The sequence below is a fragment of the Uloborus diversus genome, chromosome 2 (genome assembly GCF_026930045.1).
Source record: "Uloborus diversus isolate 005 chromosome 2, Udiv.v.3.1, whole genome shotgun sequence".
In the NCBI taxonomy this organism is placed as follows: Eukaryota; Metazoa; Arthropoda; class Arachnida; order Araneae; family Uloboridae; genus Uloborus; species Uloborus diversus.
Window position 1 is genome coordinate 1,068,126 of NC_072732.1, and position 24,320 is coordinate 1,092,445.

Sequence of the window (24,320 nt, forward strand, 5' to 3'; positions counted from 1 at the left end):
TTTCATATTCCTAATAAATGAGTGTCTTTCGTCTTTGCTGAAGAAAAGTTGCATTTTAATCAATAAATCAGTTTTAAGAATTACAGTGAAGTACCGTTTATACGTTTTTGAAGGGACTGTATAAAAAAAGCGTACAAACGAAAAAAACGTATAATAGGTATAGCTTCAGTGTTGCCAGATTAATAGGGAAATTTCCCCATTTTGGGGAAATCTGGTGCTCTCTGGGGAAATGAGTTTTGAGGGGAATTCTTTGGGGAAAATTTTTTTTCTTGGGGAAAACCTGGGGGAAAAAAAATTTTGCAATTAAATTTGCAAGTTGACATCTGGTAGTTACATTCTTTGTATCAAACAGCGTTGCTTTAGCTTTGCTCAACTTTATGGAATTCGCATTTCGTATTATGTGGAATATTATTCTATGGAATTCACATTAATAGTTCTGTATGAGTTATTAGTTGATACGTGAAACCGGCAAAAATAAGTGTGATGAAGAATGCTCTTGGATAAATATATGCAAAAATCGCAGCTTAAATGTACATACAGAAGCAAAGTAGTAAATGCGAGTAAAAAAAAAATATTTGGCTATTTCTTATCTCTCGGTCAGATGCTTGTATTTATGACTAGTGGCACCTGCACGGCTTTGCCCGTAGTAGAAAATTAAGAGGTATTTTGGTTCCCCTGTATATTTACGAATAATGCATAATCAATTTCTCGCCGATTGGCTTGCCCACGTTATGTTTCCACATTATGATAACTTGGTAGTTTAGTCATCCATCTTATAATTTTGCTCGGGAAAATGTTCTTAAAATTGGAATAGAAAAAGAACAAAATCGAATTTTCGAAAAATCTTCTAAAGGTGCCCACCCCCATGCTACAAACTGTTTCTTTGCTATATTTCATGAAAATCAGTCGCGTCACAGAGATCCTGACAGAGAGAGACTTTCAGCTTTATTATTAGTAAAGATAAAAAAAGATAAAGATATTTGGGGGAAAAAAAATTTCAAGAGACAAAAATATCAGAGGAAGTCGATTCATTTTATGAAAATATTAGCAGAAAAATAATTTTTGAATTTTGGGAATTTTGATAGAAAACATCGCTTTTTGGGGAGAAAGTTGGAAGGGAGACTTTGCAGGGACCAATTTTAAAAACGTATAATTGATAAAAACGTATAAAAGAGAAACGTATCAACGGTGCTTCACTGTACGTCAATTATGATTAGTGTGCTTTTATACAATACACTTTTGGCCAGCTCTATAGTGGTCAAATCCAGTTTTGGCCGGTTTTAACCTGTTTATGCCAGTGGCATGGCCAAAATGGGTTTTGTCTGACCAAAACTACAACCCTGTTTAATTGCAAACTCTTAGTGAGAACTGTTAACATTCGGGGCAGCTTTCCGCCACCTCATGTAGGGGAATGTGGGGCAAAGTGAAATAGCGGAACAAAGCGAAATGGTGAAATATTTACTCTGCTTTTTGCGCCACCTATCTAGTGACATTTTAACTACGTAGTTGCACATGTCGTCTATTCCGGTCAAGCAGAAAATACCTCTGAAAATCAAAGCATATGATGATACAAGCAATTTTCAAAAATTGATACTCAAATTGTAATGTTTTTGTTGTAAATCATAAATCATTTTGATATTATAAAATGAAAAAGGTAATTATTATAAAGGTATTAATTGGGACCGTTTAATGCTCGGTGTAGTATTTATTTAGTTAATATTTGGCTTATTTGTATTTATAATAATTTTCACAATTAGTCAAGTGCATGTGGGGCAAAGTGCAATAGTTCATTTCGTTTTTTCATTCAATCATTTACCAAATCACTTATATATTCATTTTTATTAACTAACTGAATTACATTCCTTCATTTAATAATTTACTTATTAGTTCATTCTTTCACTTATTTTCTTATTCATTCACTATTTCATTCACGGATTTATTCCTCCTCATGTAGTAATTAAAAAATTATTTAATTTATTAGTTTATTGTTTCATTATCTTTTCATTTCTTAAATAATTCTTTTATTTAAAAAATCAGTAATCCAACGTTATAAAGCACAAAAATTGCAAAATATTGCAATACAAATTTTGCAATTTTTGTGCTTTATAACGTTGGATTACTGATTTTTTGAATCTTCAGCACAAAGGTATTTATTCGTTAATCTTTTTATTGGTTCATTATTTCGTTCAAAAATATTTTTCAGAATCGCACCGAAAAATTTTCATTTTTCACTTTACCCCACGAAAAAAAGGAGTGAAAATTTTCTACTTTTTTTTTAAAAGCAATATTTTACTGCCAAAAATAAAAAATAATGTTTCAAGGCAAGTTTTATTATAAAATACAATGTTCTTTCTTAATGTCCTGTAATTTTCGAAACAAATTTCCAATTTGTTCATTTTGAAAAAGCTCAGTCATCTTAACCTTTTCACTTTGCCCCCCATTTCCCTACTTAATTAATTGATGGTTGTGCTGTTTTCAGCTGTACACAGACATCTGGTTGTTGAAGATGACCGACGATCCAGACGATGTCTGGGAATGGCAGGAAATGGATGTGGAGATGAAAGAGAACGCTGCGCCTTATCTGGCCTTCCATCCAGCCTGCAAGGTGACCTGCTTTGCTTTTCTCATGACTGAAACCTTTAAAAAATTTTATGCACTCATCTTTTAGTGTGCAATATCTGTGATGATTAGATATGCACAGTGAAACCATCAAAACATGCACTGAAAATACAGTCGAACCTCCATATATCGAACTTCTACATATCAAAATTTTCTTTTTATCGAAATCCCAACAAATTTCTATGTTCATTATATAGAAAAATTGTTTCTATATATGGAAAAAATCTCTATATATCGATTTTTTTTTTTCGAGACATTCGTAGATATTTTTTTCCTTTTTAGACTGTTTGTCTCATGAAAAATAAAGGTTAGGGGAGAAAATTATGTTCACTAAAGGTTCCTACGGAACTCATAAATGAATCTGGGGTTCAGGGGTGTGTAGATTCAGGGGTCATTGTTTCGTTCTAGAATTCTTAAATTCCCTCAAGTTGATTTCAAATATCTTAGTTGTAACCAGTAACATTGTAAAATCAGTTTCAATTCATCCCTTTTGTCTGTTGATTATCGTTCCTAGTCGTTTTAGCTGCAGTAAAAATCATTCAAGTGAAGTAGATTGATTTTTTACTTTTCTCTCGATTTGTCAAAACAAAAATCCCCCTTATTTTGCGGATCAAGTTGAATTGCCGAAGAATGAAGATGTATGAAGGCGCAAAAATGTAATTTCCGTTATTTTTTCCGTTATTATTAACTTCCATTTAATCCGATGCTCGTATAAATTAGAAATTAGATTTCATACATGAAAATTAGCTTTAATTTTAACGTTTTAGGAGATTTTAGAATGAAATAAAATCGTTTCTATATATCTAAATTTCTATATATTGAATTTTTTTCCGGCAATTTGCTACTTTGATATATGGAGGTCCGACTGTACATGAAATATGCACCAAACCTACACATTTTGTATTCTGGAACATCTGGCAGAAAAAAAAAACGCAAATGGAATTTCTATTCTTAGGTTTTGTATATTTTTAGTGATAATATGAATTTAAAAAATTGCACAAAACATCATCTGAGAAAATCCCAAAGGTTGCTCAGTGTTTTGTTCTTTATGAGGAATAAAATGGTTTTTCGTAATCTTTCTTTCATGAAAGCAATCTAAAACTGAGTGCAAAACCCAATAACATGTTTTGAAAAATTGCCTTTTTTTGCAGTTATGTGCATTAATGCCAAAAGAAGTGTAATTGAAGAGTTCATTTTCAAAACAGATTACATCCAGTTTTTTTTTTTTTTTTTTTTAAATGCAAAATCAGGGTTTGTACGCTCCTTCAAAACTCCTCCAGTACTCCTTCACTTATGAAATTTTTTTGGAGGGCCCTTCAAACTCCTTCATTTTGGTTTTAACTCCTTCAAAACTCCTTCTTTTTTAGTTCAAGACTGCATAATCTTCCTCTATAACAGTAACTTGAATTACTTTGATTGATCACTAACGTTCGTCACAAGGGCGATTTTAATGTGCTTTCGTGCATTTATTTTTTTCTTTATAAAGATGTGATTTACAAATTGACTGTTATAGTTAAGTCGTAAAAGTTGAAGGTTAGAAGACTAAAACATTTCACAAGTGAAGTAAAATTTTCTGGTGATTGGCTATTTTTTCAAGTTTTATCATTATTGTTTTTCCCTTCTTCCACACTCTCAGCAGCAAAAGTCAGGTTGCGTAATTATTATTTAAATATTTAAAAATACTTACATAGGTGTACTGTGTTAAGTGGTTGTGTTAAGAAAAAACAATTGTTTAGTTAATCGTAGTTATGATATTGAAAAAAGGGTCATCCACTAGCGATGTCATGCCTTGAGGGAAAGACAGGTTCATGAAATTGTGACAAGGGGAAGAGAGAGGGTGACAAACAGTGACATCACACAGTTATTATAACGATATGTTTATTAAAGATATTACATGTGACAAGAGGAGGAATAAGGTTGAGTATGACACTTTGTGACTAAGAAGGGAGGAGGTCAAATACAATTTTTTTTTTGTTGTTGATGTATTCCATTTTGGTGTAAAACAGTGGATATCATCTCTTTTGCAAAAAAACACGCATTTACTTCAGAAATAAACTTTGTTAGATTGAAACAAAATATTCAACATTTTTAATATATATATATATATAGATTTTTTTTTTTACTCTACTTTGTTCCTTCTTACTTCATTGAACATTTCAAAAAATAAGGACCTTTGATCCAATGAAGTATGAACAATAAACCCACCCAAGCCGGTTCAAATAACAACATTGTAGGTATTAATAGCTCACAACTTTTATCCCAATTAATCACAATTTAATCATTAATTAGTCACAATTTAATAGTAATACTAGCTGCGTCGCCCGGCTTTGCACGGTCCACCTCGAAAATAAAAGTTACGTCAAGTGACGTGATATTAACACTCAGGCTTTAACCAAAAAAAAAAGTAAGCATTTTAAATCCCCTGATTATAGGAACAGCCCCAAAACAAAAACAAGAAATTTAACTGTTTATATTCGAGAGAAAAAAATGGCAACACATCTTTCACATCTCAATGAATTTCCTCACGCTATAAATTTTAATAAAAGCGTTGTTGCGGAAAGTTGAGATGAAGCACTGAATAATCATTTTAATGGAGGAAAAACTTCGAAAAATAGGGATTTTATATCTAAATCTAAGTGTCATAATTAATAGTTTTTAATGGATATCTCCGCTAATTATTATCGGAGGATTGTGTTAAATAGCCGAACATGCAGACGGGAAGATGACGAATCCATCGGTACCTGGTTCGATGGTCAGTTCACTGTCGTTCGGGAGAAGAAGCTTGGACATACATAGATATGCTCAGTTTTTAATTATTTAATATTAATTTAGTAATCAAAGTTTGGGGTCGCTCTTGCCTAACTGATAACAGACTTGCGCAAGGTGCTTCGATCTCTTAATGTGGACGGGTATCATGCTTGATTTGAAACGCTCAGGCAGTGCTTCGCCTTGCTATTTTGTTAGTGGAGTACTTTTGAATTAGAAGTGGCAATCAAGGGCACCCATATAGGGGGGCAAGTGGGGGCTCGAGCCCCCCTTAGAAATTAGAACTACCTTGCTTTTAGTACTTTTTTGTGAATTTAAAAACATTTCTTCTCCAGCCATTAATGAGTAAGTAATTAAAAATGTCAAATTTTAATGACTCTAATCTGTCTTGAAATCCGCTTCCTTGGGGAAAATATCCTGCTAAACCATGGTTAAAATATTTGAGCCCCCCCCCCCCTTACAATTTTGCACATGGGCGCCCATGGTGGCAATTTCGAATTTGGATATGTGCCCTTTTGATATGAAAGTGAATGAGTGGGTCCCGGCAAAAAAGGGATACGTTCTACTTTGTTGTAAAAGACCTGGTGAAAAATAAGGGGATGGATATACAACCGTTTAGGTGGTAAAACCAATGTTTACGCATTTCTTTCTTAACAGTAGATATAAATCCTTTCAAGAAGAAAGAAATTCATGGGTCGATAGGGCCTATAGTAAAGATTCCGAAAGCGAAAAAAAAAAGTGGATATAATTTGTTTTGAAAGTCAACTCCTCTATTTTGTTTTAACTTTTTTTTTGACAGTGTTTGTTTATTCAAATGTCTATTATAAATACAAAAATTATTAAATATTTTGTGTCCTCAATATTTACTGTTCTGCTGAAATTTGATTTTTTTTAAAATAATAAACAATTAAATATTCTGTCACCATGCTGTTATTTCAGTTTTAATGAATTCCTCTTTATTCCTTCTTATTTATTTTTCCTCCTATGATGAAACTATCAGGATATTAAGGTTCTTATAATAATATTAGTGTTCGCCCGTTTGTAATGCTACTTACTCCTACAGGGAAAACACGGGAAATTTTTTGCCCAGAATCGAGTGGCAACCTACATATTTATTTGCGCATTTGTATTTTATGTCATGATATTCTTGAAACTATCAAATGTCATCATTTGTCCTGAAGTTCCTGAAATCTTTAGGTTTTGTCTGATGCTTTTGCTTTTGTGCTTTGCATGCTGCTGATTCAAAATGCTCATTTGCTCTAACCATTTGCACTATTTTTGCACATCAGAAAATACCTTTGAGATGTAATAAATGGCTTTTTACTAACTGAAAAAGAAACGTTTAAAGATCTTGTGAAAAAAAAGAATCTTTATGCATTTTGCGTTCAAGAAACAAATACATTCCTCTGCGCAACAAATGGCCAAAACAATGTTCAGAGCACTGATCGCTAGAAATTTTATACCAGATATGGAAGTGATATGGGAATAAGAACTGGATTATTTTAGAACTTTAAAACTTGATCATTTTAGAACATAGCAAACGATCACTATGAGAAGTACAAAAAAAAAAAAAAATTTCTTTATGCAAAAAAAATAAATAAATAAATAAAATAACCTTTTCCTGTTGTTTCTATTCAGGTGGGCAGCCAAGTGGTGGTGATGAGCAAGACACAGAAGTCTCGGACCACCCCTTCCTGTCTCCCCCACCTGTTGAGAGCCCCCTCTCGCATCTGGGTACCTCCCCGACACCCCATCGAAGATTGGTGAGTATTTTCAGTTTGGGAATGTTTTTTTTTTTTTAAAGGAAAATCAATTGATAAATTACTATTCATTACTAATTATCATAAAACTGATAATTGTTAATAATAAAACATAATAATGATAATTATTATTTGTTCTTTATTATCATTATATTACTAATGAAAACATCAGGTAGACAGGACTTTCAATCTTTCACATTTTGCTAAGCCCCTCTTTGTGCTTCATAGATAATCTGCTAAAAACTTATGCCCCTGTGCAGGTGCCTATATTTTTCAGATCTTTGTTTTTAGAGAGCACTTGAACATTACATATTTTGCTCAGTTATTGCAGATAAACTTACTTTTACGTACAAATTAATGAAAAACTCATGAAACTAAGCTTAAGTTTTTTTGTTTTAAATGTTAAAAGGGGCTAGATTTATTTCAAACTAGTGGCACCCGCACGGCTTCGCCCGTAATAGAAAAATTAAAGGTCTTTTGGTTCGCTTGTATATTTACAAATAATGTATGGTGAATTTTCTCGCCAATTGGCTTGTGCCGACGTTACGGTTCCACCTTATGATAATTTCGTATCTCGCCAATTGGCTTCTGCCCATGTTCTGGGCAGAATTAATGGAAAATTACTTTTCATTACTAATTATCATAAAACTAATAATTGTTAATAATAAAACATAATAACAATAATTATTATTTGTTATTCTTTATTAAACATATTAATCATTATATTGCTAATGAAAACATCAGGTAGACAGGACTTTCAATCTTTCACATTTTTCTAAGCCCTTCTTTGTGCTTCATATATAAACTGCTAAAAACTGCAGGGTACAGGTGAGGTACAGCTGCCCTGTACAGGTGACTATATTTTTCAGATCTTTGTTTTTAGAGAGCACTTGAACATTGCATATTTTGTTTAGTTGTTGCAGATAAGCTTTTTTTTTTTTTTGTATATAATATAATTAAAACTCGTAAATTTAAGTTTAGGGGTTGTTGTTTTTTTTTAAATTTTAATGTGGAAAAAATTATTTAAAACGTGCAAATTTAGCGTAATAGGTACTCAGGATGCAGTCAAAAATAGTCCCTTAGTCAAAATGCGTGCAAAAGAAACAAATCAATGAAAAATGAAAAATTACATGTGTTGAAACTTTAAGGGGTCACAGTATCTTTCAAACATTTTTTTCTAAATTTAAGTTAATTCGATATTCCTTTGAAACCATATCATGCATAATTATTTCGTAATCAATGATTTATTTTCAAAATTTAAAAGTATTGTCTACTTTTATTCAAAAAAATTGAGGAAAATTTCAATTTTTTAAAATCTCTAAGGCTTTTTACTTCCTTTTACAAAAAAAGGAAGTATTGTATTCGCGAAAAAATTTTCACTCAAAAATCGCCCTTAATTTCCATTTTGCTCCCCCCCAAATGAATGTTGAGTTTTTTTTTCGATTCGACCACATGCGGAAAAGTGCCTAAGAATGTATAGACACGCGAAATATCCATTTTGACCATCACCGAGGTAATTACAACGACTTTTCTCGTGACGTCTGTATGTATGTGCGTATGTGCGTATGTATCTCGCATAACTCAAAAATGGTATGTCCTAGAAAGTTGAAATTTGGTACATAGACTCGTAGTGGGGTCTAGTTGTGCACCTCCCCTTTTGGTTGCTTTCGCATGTTCCTAAGGGGGTCTTTTGCACCTTTTTGGGGGGAAATCATTGTTAATTTCGATGTAAACTCAAGTGGCGTTATAATTTGTCGGACACTTGGCGATATATCGCCAGTCTTTTGGTCGCCAAGTTTTGTCGCCAACTTGGCGACAAATTTGGCGGAGGTTTTTTTTTTTGGTTTCAATTTGGCCATTGTTGGTGATATTTAGAGAATAAATATTGAATCACATTAAAATAGCGAATAATGGGGAAATGACATTAAATTGGAGTAAAAGGAAGTCATGTGATGCACACATCAGCTCGTTTATTTTTGCACTAACTTAATTTTTTTTTTTTTTTGCTAAATGAACATTATAATCATCTCTAAAAATCTGTGCATTCATTTGCCTCTGAGTTTATTAGAAAATTTTCTGTGATTAATTATGTAAAAAAATCAAAGTTTTTTTTTTTTTTTTAATTTGGTTTTTAAAGGTTTAACATGCTCTAAACATTAATTAGAGTAATTTATAAAATGCTTATCCAATGCACAGTTCTGTCAAATATGTTATCCCAATTGCCCCATGTCCCATTAAGAGTTAAGAAATACTATTAAAGTTCAAAATTCATTTTCTATGTTCATTGTCTGTGGTGAAGAACAAATAAAAAAGAAATTCAAATTGTAAAAAGTATTTAAATTAATTATTTTTTTAAAAAACTTCCCAGAAAATTTTTAAAAACCCAAAAGTGGGTTAAATATTGGGTTTTTTTTAAATGGGGTTTTTTCAAAAAAACCCATTGGGTCTGACCCAATTGGATCCGATTCGGCCAACCCTGATTGATTCAGAAATGCCAACCCTGGGTCACAGGGTTTGAAATAGAGAACGGGATTGCACGAAACATGCACAAAATGGGTAAATCCCGCTCAATCCAAAGGTCCGTGTGGGATTTTCTCCCCGTAAATTCTTAAACTCGATAACGAACCCCAGACCGGGAAAGCGGAGAAGATAAAACAAATTTCAAAATCCATTTTTATTTTGGAAAGGTGGAAAAAATTTAATAAAATGTCTGTCAATTCAAAGTAATTCAAGTTACATCAAGGAATTCTGGTTCGCCGGCATCAATCGATTCCGATCGGCCGGTCGAAATGCGATTTGAAAGCTGCTGGAAACGACAGTCCGTTTTCAATAGGTATATAGGCATTTTTTTATACTTTAACTTTTTGATCGTCAGAAAAAAAGTTTTTGTGCAGTAGAAACATTATTCTAATCAATGGGAACCTAACCCCGTTCGGATAGTTAGATCCAGAAAATGGTCTATTTAGAAAAAATAATTGTGTATGTGTGTGTTACTTAATTGTAAAATAGTTCATTAAAAATGAAATAATAAAATAAAATTGCAAAATTACTGAATAATTATTTATAAATGGGGGTTGATATTACACTAAAAAAATTATTATTTAAAAATGAAATAAAAATGAATTATTAAAAAAAATTCTAAACAAATTTTCAGAATTTATAAGAATTCTCCCTCAAATTCAAAAAATCCCCCCTGGAATCTGAAGTAAAGGGGGACATTCCCCCCCCTAGAAATTGAACCCTATTTCAAACCCTAAGGTCAGATGTTTTTTATTTTTTTAAAATGACTTAAAATAGCTGCTTTGATCCTCTACTTTTTTTGATGCACCAGCCGCCTATACAGGCAGCTGATTAAAAATTTCCGGCTAAATAAGAGAATATTTGAATGGATAAAAATTAGAGACGTACCGAGTACTCGGTAACTACTCGGTACTCGGCCTACTCGGCCAATTTACCGAGTACTCGGTACTCGGCCAAATTCTGATCAGATACTCGGCCAATACCGAGTAGTTGCAAAAAGTTGAATGATGTCCAAGACAGATACTAAAATTTATAAAAAAAAGAGCAAGCATTATATTCTGCAATCATTTACAATTAAAATTTATAAGTCAAATTTAAATTTTGAGATAAATGAAGTTTGTAATGCTTCAATGGAATAAATCTTTATTTTAATGTCCCCAAAGTTGATAAAACTTATTTATTAAAAATTATGCAAAAAAGGTAAGTATAGAAAATATGGAATTTTTATATTAAGAATGAATTTTTGCTACAAACAAAAATTAGTTATAAAAAATATAAAAATACCTTTGCTCAAAAAATAAAAGGAAATAAAACAACGTTAAAAGCACAGAGCAGGAACACTTCAGACACGTATTTGGTGTTACAAGGAATTTCTTTTTCAATGCACAAAATTGGAGCTCGTGGATTTAAAGACAAAAGTCGGATTTTTTTGTCGTATGTCTTTACATTCTTTAGCTCACATGTTATGCACTGAAAAAGACGTTCCTTGTAATGGGGGGTCAGAAACAGGTGTCTGCAGTGTTCCTGCATATTTGTTTTATCTGTTTTTAAAAATTATTTATGTTGACTAGAACTGTAATTGATTGGTATACAGTGAAACCCCTCCTAACGGACATCCCTCTTATGCGGACAATTTTTAATTCCCCAGTTCCAATGCGAATAACATTATTAACCCCTCTCCTGCGGACACCTCTCTATTGCGGACAAAAAAAAAATTGTCCTGTTAGTGTCCGCATTAGAGGGATTTCACTGTAATTTGTTTTAACTCCAACTTGATAAATCATACTTTTTATTTATTTTTAATTTTAAAAATATTTTTTTTTTTTGTAAAATTTTTGACACAAACAAAATTGTTTATATAATGCGTAATTAAATTTCAGCAGGCATTTAGTTTTAAAAACTATTATATGGACAAGGAGGTCTATAAAACTATTCCAATAAGTTCAAAGTTCATCACATGTGTGTCGGTGGTTCTTCTTAAAACATAATTGGTACTCGGTAACTCGGCCGAGTACTCGGTAACTCGGCTGAGTACTCGGTACTCGGCTACTCGGCCAAAGTGCTACTCGGTATGTCTTTAATAAAAATGGTCAAGTGAGGATAAAAATGTATGGACCAAATAAAACGTGCCCATCTCCCGAAAAAAAAATAATTTAACTGTAAATCAAGCAGGGGGGGAAATAAAACAGAAAAGCAGCAGAAGAAAGGAGTGCTGTACCCTCTGGGCCATAAGTGAGTGAAAGTATTAACGCAAATACCAGTATATTTGGTAGAATCCACGTCGATTCAACAAGGGCTGTGACGTGATGGTTTAACGTATATTAATATTTATAAAAAATTAAGACTTGTTGAATTGACATGGACTCTACCATTTCTTTTCCATGCTGCAAAATGTTGTAGTCCAAGAGACATTTTGTATTCGTCGTTCCGCAGCTATTACAGTAGAAGACGGTTATAACGCACACCTTGGGACCAGAGCTTTTGCGTTATATAGATCATTTCACAAATTTTGAAACTAATATTCAGAATATATCTATACATTAGCACTTCAGAATGAGTTTTATCTGCAATGAGTATTAAAGCACCAAATTAGTTATTCACAAATAAATATGTTCCAGAATCAAAACCCTGCACTTCTGCTAGCTTCATGGTTTGCATGACAGCTGCATTTTCGAGAGCCATCTGGTATTTTCTGTTTACTATGAGTACTCATTTTCAATTTAAAAGCTTTGAAATAAGACGGAAAGATGAAAAACTGCTTCAAAATTTGATTTTCCTTACAATTTTACAGACAGGCAAAACAGAGGGATTTTTTCAAACTTCAATTCCTATTGTTTACTTCTGAAAAGTTGTGCGTTTTATAGAGGATTGCATTATATAGGTCGGCGTTATAACGGTCTTCCACTGTATTTTCATTCTGTGATGATTTAGATCTGAAAGGTTTAAGTTGCAGCAATAACTGCATTGAGTTGGCAAAACAGTAAAAATGACAAGCTTCGGATTATTTATTGCAGCCCTGCTCTTGACAATTTTCAATTGAAATTAATTGTCGGAGGTGTTGTCATCGATCACCATTGTTTGCCGAAAGAAGTAAAAACAAGACTCACCTACTTATGTAGGATGTGACCTGTCCAATGCAATGTCTGTCCTGACTGCACAAAATTTAAATCTTTTACCTCTTCAACTAATTTCTTTTAACTAGCTGCGTCGCCCGGCTTTGCATGGTCCACCTCGAAACTAAAATTTAGGTCAAGTGATGCATGATCAACAATCAGGCTTGAACAAAAAAAAAAAAAAAAACAGTAAAATTTTGCAGCAGATTTCGGTAAAATAGTCAAAAAGTAAACATTTTAAATTCCCCAATTATAGGCGTGCCTTTAAAACAAAACCCAGAATTTCGTTTGCTCGTATTCGAGACAAAAAATGGCAACAGATCTTTCGTCTCGATGATTTTCTTCGCGCTATAAATTTTAATAAAAGCATTGTTCTGGAAAGTTGAGAAAAAGTGCTGAATAATCATTTGAATGAAGGAAAGCCTTCAAAAATAGGGATTTAATGTCGAAATCCAAGTGTCATAATTAAGTAATTAATTTATACAGTCGAACCTGTCTATCTCGAATTTTACGGGAGAGAAGAAAAATTCGAGATATGGATGTTTCGAGATACAGAGGTTTTGAAAAAAGTTCTAAAAATAAGTAATTGGAGCAATGACTCGAAAATAAAACTTTGGAAGCAATTTTACTATTTAACAATGTCCCCATCCTCTCAGTTTCCGAATGGATATAATTGCTGGAAAACTTGCTTCTTGTACATAAAGTTTTAATTCTGGAGCATTATGTGACTGCTAATATTAAGAAGAATGGTTTTTGTCCCAAAAAATCCAGTCAATAAAGATCGTTGGGGATCGAATTCAAGAAAGACACTTTAGTCGAAATTCGAGTTATACAGATTTTCAGAAATTTTTATTCGAGACAAACATGGGGGGAAATCATTGAATTAATACTTTATGTGCAGAGAAAATGGAAAACTTTGACATAGGGAGGTTTTCGAGATAGGCAGGTTCGAGATAAACAGGTTCGACTGTACCTCTGCTAATTATCAGATTCTGTTAAACAGCCAAACATAAAGACGGAAGATGACGAACCCATTGATATCTGGTTCAATGTTGTTCAGGAGAGGAATCTTGGACATAGATACATAGATGACTACATAGATACATATGCTGAGTTTTTAATTATATAAAATTCCCAAGTGACACATTCAAGCTCTAGCACTAATGACATACCCTCAAATTCGACTCTTCAACTTCCCTCTCCTTATTGCCCATTCACCAAAATGGACATTTCTGAAACGAGGCAGAGCCAAGGGCCAACGCTTTGCAGTCAGACTTTTATTTATCTCGTAACCTGTGCAATGGCCTTCTCTTTCATAGGAGGCCTTGGTCAAACACGCGTTTGAATTGTTGATGTGAACGACGAGAAATGTATACCAGGATTCGTACGCTCCTTCAATACTCCTTCATTTAGGAAATTTTTTCGAAGGGCCCTTCAAACTCCTTCATTTTGGTTTAAACTCCTTCAAAACTCCTTCTTTCTTAGTTCAAGACTAGATAGTTATATAGTCTTCCTCTATGACAGTAACTTGAAATATTTCAATCGACAACTTATCTTCACCACAAGGGCGATTTTAATGTAGTAATTTCGTATATTTTTTTCCTCACAAAGATGTGATTTACAAATTGATCATAGAAGTCTTAAAAGTTGAAGTGGAGAATTTTATTAGATGACTAAGACATTTCGTAAGTGTAGTAAAACATGCTTAAATGGTGCTTGGTTCAAGTTTTATGATTATTGCTTTTCCCTCCACCCCACTCTCAGCGGCAAAAGTCAGTTTGTCTAATTATTGTTTAAGTATTTAAAAATACATAAGCAGATGTACAATACTTAGTAACTGTGGTAAAAAAAACAATTGTTTAGTAAATCGCGGTTATGATGTTGCAAAATGAGTCATCCACAAATGATGTCATGCCTTGAGAGGGGAGAGGGGTTCATGAAATTGTGACAAGGGGAAGAATGAGGGTGAAAAAAAGTAACATTACGCAGTTATAACAATGTTTTTAAAAATATAACGTGACAAAAGGAGGAGTAAGATCGAGTGTGACACTTTGCGACAAAGGTAAAGGGGATCAAACATGTTGGAAAAAAAGTGTGACATCATTTACTCCTTCAAAATCTCATTTCACTCCTCCAAAACTCCTTCATTTTAATTCTACAACTGAGTACGAACCGTGGTATACATATTTTTTAAATCTCTCGTTTCTCGACAGCACTCCGAAGGCACCGAAGCCCCAGGAGGCGGAGCTTTGCATCAATGGCAAGCGGGGCGTCTTGAAGCGGCAGAAGCACGACCCCGCCTCCAGCAGCGAGGAGGACGAATCCCGGTCGCAGGAGGGCGGAGCCAAGAGGAGCAACGGCTTCCCCGCCTCCCGGGAGGATGCCCCTCCCTCCACGTCCGGTCACCAGAGCACGTCGGGGGCGGGTCCTCCAGAGGGCCCCGCCTCCAGGGAGGGGCGTCGGCAGGGCCCGCCCATGCCCGGCCCCTCCGCGGCGGCCTCCCGCAGGAACAGGGAGCGGAGGCTCGAGCGGCTGGACCGCATGGAGCAGAGGCTCAGGGAACTCAGGGAAGCAACGCACAGGTGAGGATTCTTCACTTCCCTGTAATAAGTAAATTTTTTTAAAATTATGTCCAGGAATTCTTGCAGCCCAATACAAAGTGGCCTTTAAAAGATAGTTGAGTAGGGGCTCATCAAAACCACACATGTCCATTCTGAATCATTTTTGGGAATTCACAAAAAACGTGTTTCTAACCATTTATGGAAAAATGTATTATGTATTTGTATACATTGATTTTGTCTCATTAATATTCTTAAAAGAGAAAACTTTCAATGCACGCTGACCAGTTAAGTTTTTTGGTTAGGACCTGTCCTCGTCTGATTAGATCTGATATACATGTTTTCCTTTGATTAAAATTGTGATGAGCATGTTTCTTTTTTAAATCTAAAAACATTCACAGTTGTTCATATAACTTGAACAGCAAGTAGCACGAAGCTCGACAGTGTAGATCAGCTCCAGGTTATGTGACGGAAAATGCTCTTGCAAAGAGTGCAGTAACACTGGGTTGTGAAGAGCATAGTAAATATCTGAAAACCCAATAGAACCCTAGTCATTAAAAATATTGGTTTAATTAACGTACAAGTGAATGACTTGTGAATCTACAAAAAGATTAGTTTATCATCATACTAAGACTATTTTCTTAACAAAAAAGAAAGTAAGAAAATAAAACATTTCTATTGCCTTTTGGCGGGGTATGAAAAGAAAGTGGCTGCACCAGCTGCAACGAGTTAAGTGTAGGGAAAACAAACCAGTTTTTTGTTCATTGATCAAAAAAAGAAGATACCATTTCTGAAAAATAACCATTTTTCTGTGATGTCAAATGTAAAGCATTGAATTCGTTGTTGCCGTGCCGAAATCTGCGACTGACCGCCCTCTCCTTCCCTCTTGCAGCTACCCGACCATCTCGCCGTTCTCCGGCCCGTTCCGGAAGCCGGCCCGGCCGTCGACGCCCCGGAACCCCATGTGCATGTACGTGCTGGACGTGGGGGCCGCCCTGGGGGAGGGGCGGGTGGCGTGGCGCCCCCTCGGGAGGCAGTCCCCCTGCGCCCCCGAGGAGATCATCCTCTACTCCCTGGTGCTGGGCAAGGGGGAGCTGGTGATGTTCGGCGGCATCCAGAAGGACCTCCACTCGGGACAGCAGGAGGGGGAGACGGTGCCCGAGGTGGTCTCCAACTCCCTGCACTTCATGGAGGCGCAGCGCTTCGTCATCTGAGCATAATAAATGACTCTGCGTTCATCAAAGTGTGGCCTGTGCTTTCATTTCCGGGAGGGGAGCGGGAGGTCTGCATCCCCTCTCCGTCCGTTACTCTTGCGTTTGTTTCCGGACGTAACGGAAGGTACGGCAGCCCGGCCATCTCCGAGACGATCTGAAAGCGTGCTTTCGTTTCCGGACGGAGCGGGAGTTCCGGCTCCGCATGGAGTATGCATTCATTTCCACACCGGACGGGAGGATCTCCTTCTGGCTCCGTCGTACGGTCTCGGAGATGATCGGGAAGTGTGCTTTCATCTCCGTCTTGTAGTCTCAGAGATGATACGGAAGTGTGCTTTCATCTCCGTCGTGCGGTCTCTGAGATGATCCGGAAGTGTGCTTTCATTTCCGGAAGGAGCGGAAGTTCCAGCTCCGCATGAAGTGTGCATTCATTTCCACACCAGACGGGAGGACCTCCTTCTGGCTCCGTCGTGCTGTCTTGGAGATGATCGGGAAGTGCGCTTTCATCTCCGTCGTGCGGTCTCCGATATGATTCGGAAGTGTGCTTTCATTTCCAGACGGAGAGGGAGTTCCGTCTACGTCCGGGAACACGTTGTGAGGTGTGCATTCGTCTCCGAACTGAACGGAAGGATCTCCTTCTGGCTCAGTCATGCGGTCTCGGAGATGATCGGGAAGTGTGCTTTCATTTCCGTTGTGCAGTCTCCGAGATGATCCGGAAGTGTGCTTTTATTTCCTTCGTGCGGTCTCGGAGATGATCGGGAAGTGTGCTTTCATCTCCGTCGTGTGGTCTCGAGATGATACGGAAATGTGCTTTCATCTCCGTCGTTCCGTCTCCGAGATGATTCGGAAGTGTGCTTTCATTTCCGGACGGAGAGGGAGTTCCGTCTTCGTCCGGGAACACGTTGTGAAGTGTGCATTCGTCTCCGAACCGAACGGAAGGATCGCCTTCCGGCTCCTTCGTGCGGTCTCCGAGATGATCCCGAAGTGTGCTTTCATTTCCGGACAGAACGGGTGTCCTCCTTCTGGTTCGTTCTCGGAATACGTCGTAAAGTGTGCATTCATTTCTGGAGGGGAACGGAAAGATTGCCTTCGGGCTCCATCCGCTCAACAAGGACATCAAAAAGTGCTTTCATTTCCAAACGGAGCTAAAGGGGCACCTTCCGATTCTGTCCGGCCATCACAGAGATAATCCCGAAGTGTGCTTTCGTTTCCGGACGGACCGGAAGATCCGCCTCCGAACTCCCTCCTCTTTCCAGAGTTGGAGGAGGTACGTCATCCATACCACGAGCAACTATTTTTCTGGAAGCTTTGGCTCGAAAATTCGGCATCGGGACTGGGAGAGATATAAATATTGTAGCCTAATGTACCTAAAACAGTGGCACAGTTTAACAGGGCATTTTTCGGAAGCACTCAAGAGTTCCCTCGGTAAAAGTACTAATCATTATCCAGGCTTGTACTCTAAGTGAGAAGTAAGATAGACAGCATATTTACATGAGGGAATAAAAAAAAATGATTTGTTTGAATTTGCAACACATAACAACCCTCTTCATCACTGTCACAAAGTTGGGACGAGAAAACGGGCAAAGGAAACAGGAGATCTTGCATTGTCTTCCTGTTTCCATGACTGCTACAAGTGAGTGAACAGAAAAGACAAATCTGTCTTGCCCTACAGACCCGTCACTTAGGGGAATCGATCCTCCCCCCCCCCATTTTGAAAAATTAATGTTTTTTCATAAATATTTTATTTTTCTTGTTTTCTGGAAAAAATTGCACTCAGTATACACCTTTTGCAGAGGACTTTGTGCTAGAGTATACACCCCATAAGAAACACATGGTACCCTCCTGCCCCCTGTCCCTTCCACAGGGGGGAAAGTTCTAAATGACAGACCTGTTGCATTACTTTTTCTGTTCACTTACCGATTTTCTGAATTCTCAACACATTCTTTTTTGCTCTCACGAAGAGGTGTACCTCATTGTGCATTTTATGGCTTTTTTTTTCATTTTTCATAGTTTTTATTTTTACTTTTTATTATGTTGCATCATCTGTGTTCTCATGTTTCATCCCAAAGTTGCAGACATTGTTAACAAATAACATAATGAGAAGCATAAATATATATATGTAACATGAAATATTTTGTTCAGAATGAGGGCAAAATTCTAATTGTTTGGGAATTTTTCATAAAAAGGTTAACATCGGTATTTCGATCTCTTGCTCTACTTAACTCAAAACTTTGTTTTCACTTAAACGACTTTTCCCCTGGGTCCCTCAAATGTGCTAATAGTGTCCCTTCTATTTTAGGGTTGCCGTATTGAAATGTTATCCCCACAACTTTGGCTAAATCCTCATAATTGAAAGTCTCCTTACATGATCACCTTGATTTGCAAATCTTATTTTATCTGTTTGTAAAATGGATTGGTCAAAGTGAAGTCAGGGTTATGTAGATAATTTTTGTTACACGAATTTGATGCTTCCTCTCGACTTTTTAGTGTTCGAACACACCTCTTGGCAACCAACATCAAACCCCAACTAAATTAATTAACCATTATTTATAGTTGATTACAATTGATATAGTTATTACAATTAAAACATCTGCTTTTTTTTTTTGTATCAGATAAAATTTGCTTAACGTAATTAGAATGTGAATTATAATTGTTTTAACAAATTTCATGATCAAATGTAGGTCAGACCTTAATCCCAGTTATTATTGAACACTGCTTCACTCCTTTTATTAATTTTAAAGCAATATAAATATTAGGGAGGGTCACCGTCCAATGGTGAAAGAAAAAGTTACTGATTTTTTTAAATAAAAAGTAACTAAAATAAAAATTTTCTTTTCAGACCTAAGTAAGAATTGACTTAATTTATATATATATATATATATATATATATATATATATATATATATATATATGATATTGTTGTTTATCCCTTTTATCAGCATTTTTCAGCTGTATAAGCCCTATGCAGGAGTATCCAAAGTCCAGTGATTATTGAAGAAAACAAATTTTTACAGCACTACTAACGCTGAATACTGAATCAAAACACCCACAGAAAAATTAAATGGACCATTGCCTCACAGTGAGGGTGTGGGTTGTATGCTTTCAGAATTCCACCAAGCTTTCAGAGTCAATCGGGCTCTCCGCTGAGCTTGACTGTATGCTTAACCCCTTCACGATCAGATAATTTTCAAGAAAACGGTCATAAAAGTGTCAATTTTTTATTTAACAAAATTATATAAAAATAAGTGTATGAACAACATGTGCATTCAATTTTTCATTTTCAATATTTTTTAGATTGAAATTTTAAAAAAAATTTAAAATATTATGAAAAGTCAATGAGCAAGCCCAAGCAAGCAGCGAAAATTTAAGAAATACGTCTTTTAAACATTAAAAAAAAATTTTATTAACCTTTTGTGTAATAAAAGTAAAGATAAGTGAATTTTTCTTGTGTGGTAAATTTCAAAGCTTGAGATACAGAGGCCAACGTCACAATCTGGTAAGTTAGTACCAAATTTCCTTTCTGCATCTCTGCAATTACATTGAAAATCTGCAATTACACTTAAAATGGACTGGTGCTGCCATCTAGTGTATGAAGAGAGAAATAAAATGTATTCCGGGCAAAATAAATGAATTGGTTTTAATAGTTTCGTTGCGTTAATATTGCATACCCCAGCACGGCAATATCACGGGAGAGAGAGGGAAGGGGTTAAGGCTTTCTAATGAGTTTTGAGTGATTTATTTATATAACAATTCTCCTGTGAGCATTTTGAAACACGTTCATAGCAGAAAGCCAACTTTTTGAGGCATGCTTTTCTTGCTTGAGAGACAGTCTATTTCTTGAAGTTACAAGAAAATTCAGTGTAACATGGCCTGTAAAAGAGTGCTGTTTTAAATTCCCTGAGTTATTATTTTTTAGTCGCGGATGTTGATTTCTTTGGACCCTGATGGGTATGACATTATTTAAAGTATCGAAGGTTAAAGAGTATTTCTCGTAACGATGAAAGTGATAAAACTCCTGCTGTGAATTTTGGGGACAGTTTTATAAAGCTTGACCTTGGAGAGATGGCAGATCAGCCAGAAAGCGACAAGTACTAAGAGGAGCATTCTCGCTGATCCTATCTACTACAAAATAATAACAAACGACCCATTACAAATGATGTTTCCGCTTCGAGACCATCCACCATCTCTCCATGGTCAAGCTTTAGTTTGTACACGAAAAATTGTGGGTTCCAGCAAAACTGTTTGCTGTTGATTTATGATGGCTGACATGCAAAACAATCAGAAGATTGTTAAATTGTCATTGTTGTTGTTTCTTAATACTTATGAGATATAGGGTGTCCTGAAATAGACGTATTCCTATTTATGCTGACTGATTTTAAAAATTTATAATAGAAAAACGGTTAATGATGTTTAAAAAAAAAATCTTGCAGAAAATTCACGTGGTTGGCCGTAAATTTTTCCCCCCAAAGTTCAAAATTTTAGTTCAAAAATGTTTCAATGAATGGTGGCATAAGCCTTTAAGTCGGAAAAAAAGGATTGAAATTCATCGATTTTTCCTCCAATTAGGACCTGTGGTTCAAGCGGGCGGTGGACATTTTTAAAATATTGTTGCATAATTTTGTTTATTAAAAATATTTTCCGAAAAACTGTCATGCAATTTTCTATCTTTCTTTGATTTACGATCTTATTATATATATATATCTGCAGCTCCATCTGTTGGAAAATTCTTGAACTAAAATTTTGAACTGTCGGGGACATAACTTATGGCCCACCACATGAATTTTCTGCAAGTACCCTGTAAATTCTTTGTACCAAAACGTAACCATAAGGCATGTTTTGAACTTGTGTGGACGGGGGGGGGGCAGTTTTGTGAAATCAAAGATCTGCTTGTGTGCAGTGGCCAGTTAGAAACACTAAAAATTGTAACATTGAAAGTCGCATTTATCTTCAAGTACTTTTCAGTGTTGCTCGATTTATTCCCGATTACAGATATACAAAAAGTATCATCCTGTTCAGTGCCAGATCTGGGGGGGGGGGGGGGGGGCTTCTTGTGGGGAGCCGTAAATTCACCCTATTTATGTGGGGAAGGGGTTTCATAGATACATGTTGAGAGGGGTAAGGGCGATCATTTCAAGTTTTTGCCCCGATTAAAAGAAAAATAGATCCGACAATGATTTTGTAGTCACTGCAGTGTGAACCCTGTATATTTATTTTTTACATAGCCATTTTGTTCATTTTTGTGAGTAATACCAAAAAGAAAACTAACGTATTCCAGTGGAACTATTTTTGCTTCAGAGAAGACTGAATGTTCGTATCAGGCATTTGTAAGTGAAGTGAAGTAGACTTGCTGACATATATATATTTTGAATGAATAAAAATGTACATTGACTTTGTGGCCTTGTTCTATTTTATTTTCGTTATCACTTCTGTATGTAATGCATAAAAAAGGAGCATTTGATTCATGAAAGTTTTGAATTTCAACTCCCGTATTTTCGGTTGTAAGTGCCGCATCGTAATATATTTTCAAGGGGGGATTTAATTTATGCGCCGCACCCGGTGAAAGAGCCGTATCCGGTATAAGCACCGCACCCGCCACAAGCGCGAACCCAACATTAAACAACGTAGTTGTGAAGAAAGCTGGAATAAAATGTAAATCAAAGGCATATTTTTAATTCCATTTAGTATTTTTAATGAACGTTAATGAAATATTTTTCAAAATCCCCCACTTGCACTTTTTCCTTTCGGCATCCCTCGATCGGCCATTCTTTAAAGGGTTGATTTCTCCGATCTACAATGATGAACTCATCTCTCGTCATTAAAGGCTGCAGTAAAACTTTTCAATCGCTTAGGAGCTATTTCAAAAGCAACTCAGTGAAAAAACTCCGTAAAAAAAGATGAACTGAAAATGCACGAACGACAGCAAAAGGAGATGCGACGACGTGCGTGAATAAAATCAGAGCGAGGAGATGGAGGAACAAGTTTCCAGTTATAGGTTGCAATTGCTTCGTTTTTTTTTTTTTTTTTTTTTTTTCGTCGTTTTTTGAGCAATCACGATTGCTTATTGTTCTCATTTGACTGTTTTGATGTTCCAATGATTTTATTTTCCCAACGCCTCCCTCTGCAGCCCCATCGTCGACCGGCCTCCACGATGCTGCTCCTCTAGCGAAAACCGTCTGCAGGTTGCGTCCATATCCTACATACACACGCATACATACACACACCTACGCATACACACTCATGCCTGCACACAGACACAAACACACATGAACGCTTACACATACACGCGCAAATATACACACACACACGCAGGGCCCGATCAAGCCAAACTGGTGCCCAGGTCCTGAGTAGAAATTGGTGCCCCCCCCCTCCCCATGAGAAAATCCGCAGTTTTAAAATCAATGTTTCATACTAGAAACTACACTTTAAAGGAACATTATTAAATTTAAAAGGAAACCTGGGATTTGAATACTAAACACTTGATAGTCACCAAACTAATCACAGTTAAAATTGCCAAAATTTTTGTTTGCGAAATTTTTTTAACTTTATGAGTTTTTTACCTGATTTTTAAAAAAATTTGAGCCCCCTCTCAGTTAAAGTTGAGAAAAAATAAAATGAGCTTTAAAAAAAAAAAAAAGGAAGTAAGTAAGTGAATGTAGGCTAGGTTATTCTGGTGCCCCTAAATTTGTGGTGCCCAGGTCCACGGACCCGCCGGACCGTGCGTTAATCAGGCCCTGCACACACGCTCGTGATTGCGGAAAACGTAATTTGAATTCAAGATGGCAAAAATTCAAATTAATATTTTTTTTGTTTGTTTGTTTTACATAAAAAGTATACCACAGCTGTCATTTTCCAATAAAAGTTGAATCTACTATTCATTTAGGGGACCAGCAACACATTGAGAAAACAAAAAATAGATTTTTGATCATCCTTTTTTGTAAATGGGAAGGAATAAGCAATAAATTTCAGATTATCTGGAGAAGTTTATGGGGCTGCTATTAAGCGATAGAGGGGGAGGGAGAAAAGAACTAGTCCAGATCAAAAAATACCTGGGCTAGAGCAAAGAGTTTATCGTGGGAACTGTGGCTGCTCTTCAGCATAGAGAGTTCGGTTTTGAGGTTCGAAATGATTTTCTAAATATTTATGAATTGGTTCATTTCTTTAAATAAGAAAAAGATTTCTGAGATGCTGAACTCCTCCTGGGGGGTACGCACAATAATGAATTTAACCTAAAGTAATAACTAATACAATCGCAAACAATAATGCCAGCTTTTCCCAAAATCGTTTTTGAAAAAGGTGAGAAAAATGAGCAAAAAGTCACGAGAGTTTAGCCTTGAAAATTGGTTTAATTAAAATCACTTATATCTCCTGTTCTAATTCATTGGGAAAAATGGAACAAACACCTTTTTCAGAAAACAAAATAATTTCCAACGACATATAATGTAAAGGGGTGCGAGAGATTTTTACCCCCAATTAGGTGAAATACCTTTACTTTTTAACTTAATTCATTAATTTTGAAAAAAAAAGTAATTCGAAATTTAGAATTCGGGCTTCGAGGTTCTTTATATATTTGGATTATAATTACGATTGGTTGATCAATGGGAAAAGAATAATAGCTATAAGGAAAATTATATTAAGGCTCTATACTGCTTAGAGTCCGTAGAGGGACTCTAATACTGCTAGATGCTCCACCTACTGAGCAGCAATGAACCAGTTTTTCATGTTTTCGACCACTATTACGTGTTTGTAGTGGCAACGGTTTTGGCGCCTGCGCAC

The 24,320-nt window shown here is 35.8% G+C and overlaps 1 protein-coding gene across 1 annotated transcript in view; it reads left to right on the top strand.

The window, feature by feature from the left end:
• The window catches only part of LOC129217728 (F-box only protein 42-like), a 48,908-nt gene extending 32,358 nt beyond the window's left edge, over nucleotides 1–16,550 (top strand). The window contains exons 7-10 of the mRNA XM_054852064.1: nucleotides 2,480–2,605; nucleotides 7,024–7,148; nucleotides 14,992–15,360; nucleotides 16,229–16,550. Coding sequence (XP_054708039.1) covers nucleotides 2,480–2,605; nucleotides 7,024–7,148; nucleotides 14,992–15,360; nucleotides 16,229–16,550 — 942 coding nt within the window. The remainder of the gene's footprint in view (nucleotides 1–2,479; nucleotides 2,606–7,023; nucleotides 7,149–14,991; nucleotides 15,361–16,228) is intronic.
• Nucleotides 16,551–24,320: the final 7,770 nt, after the last annotated feature.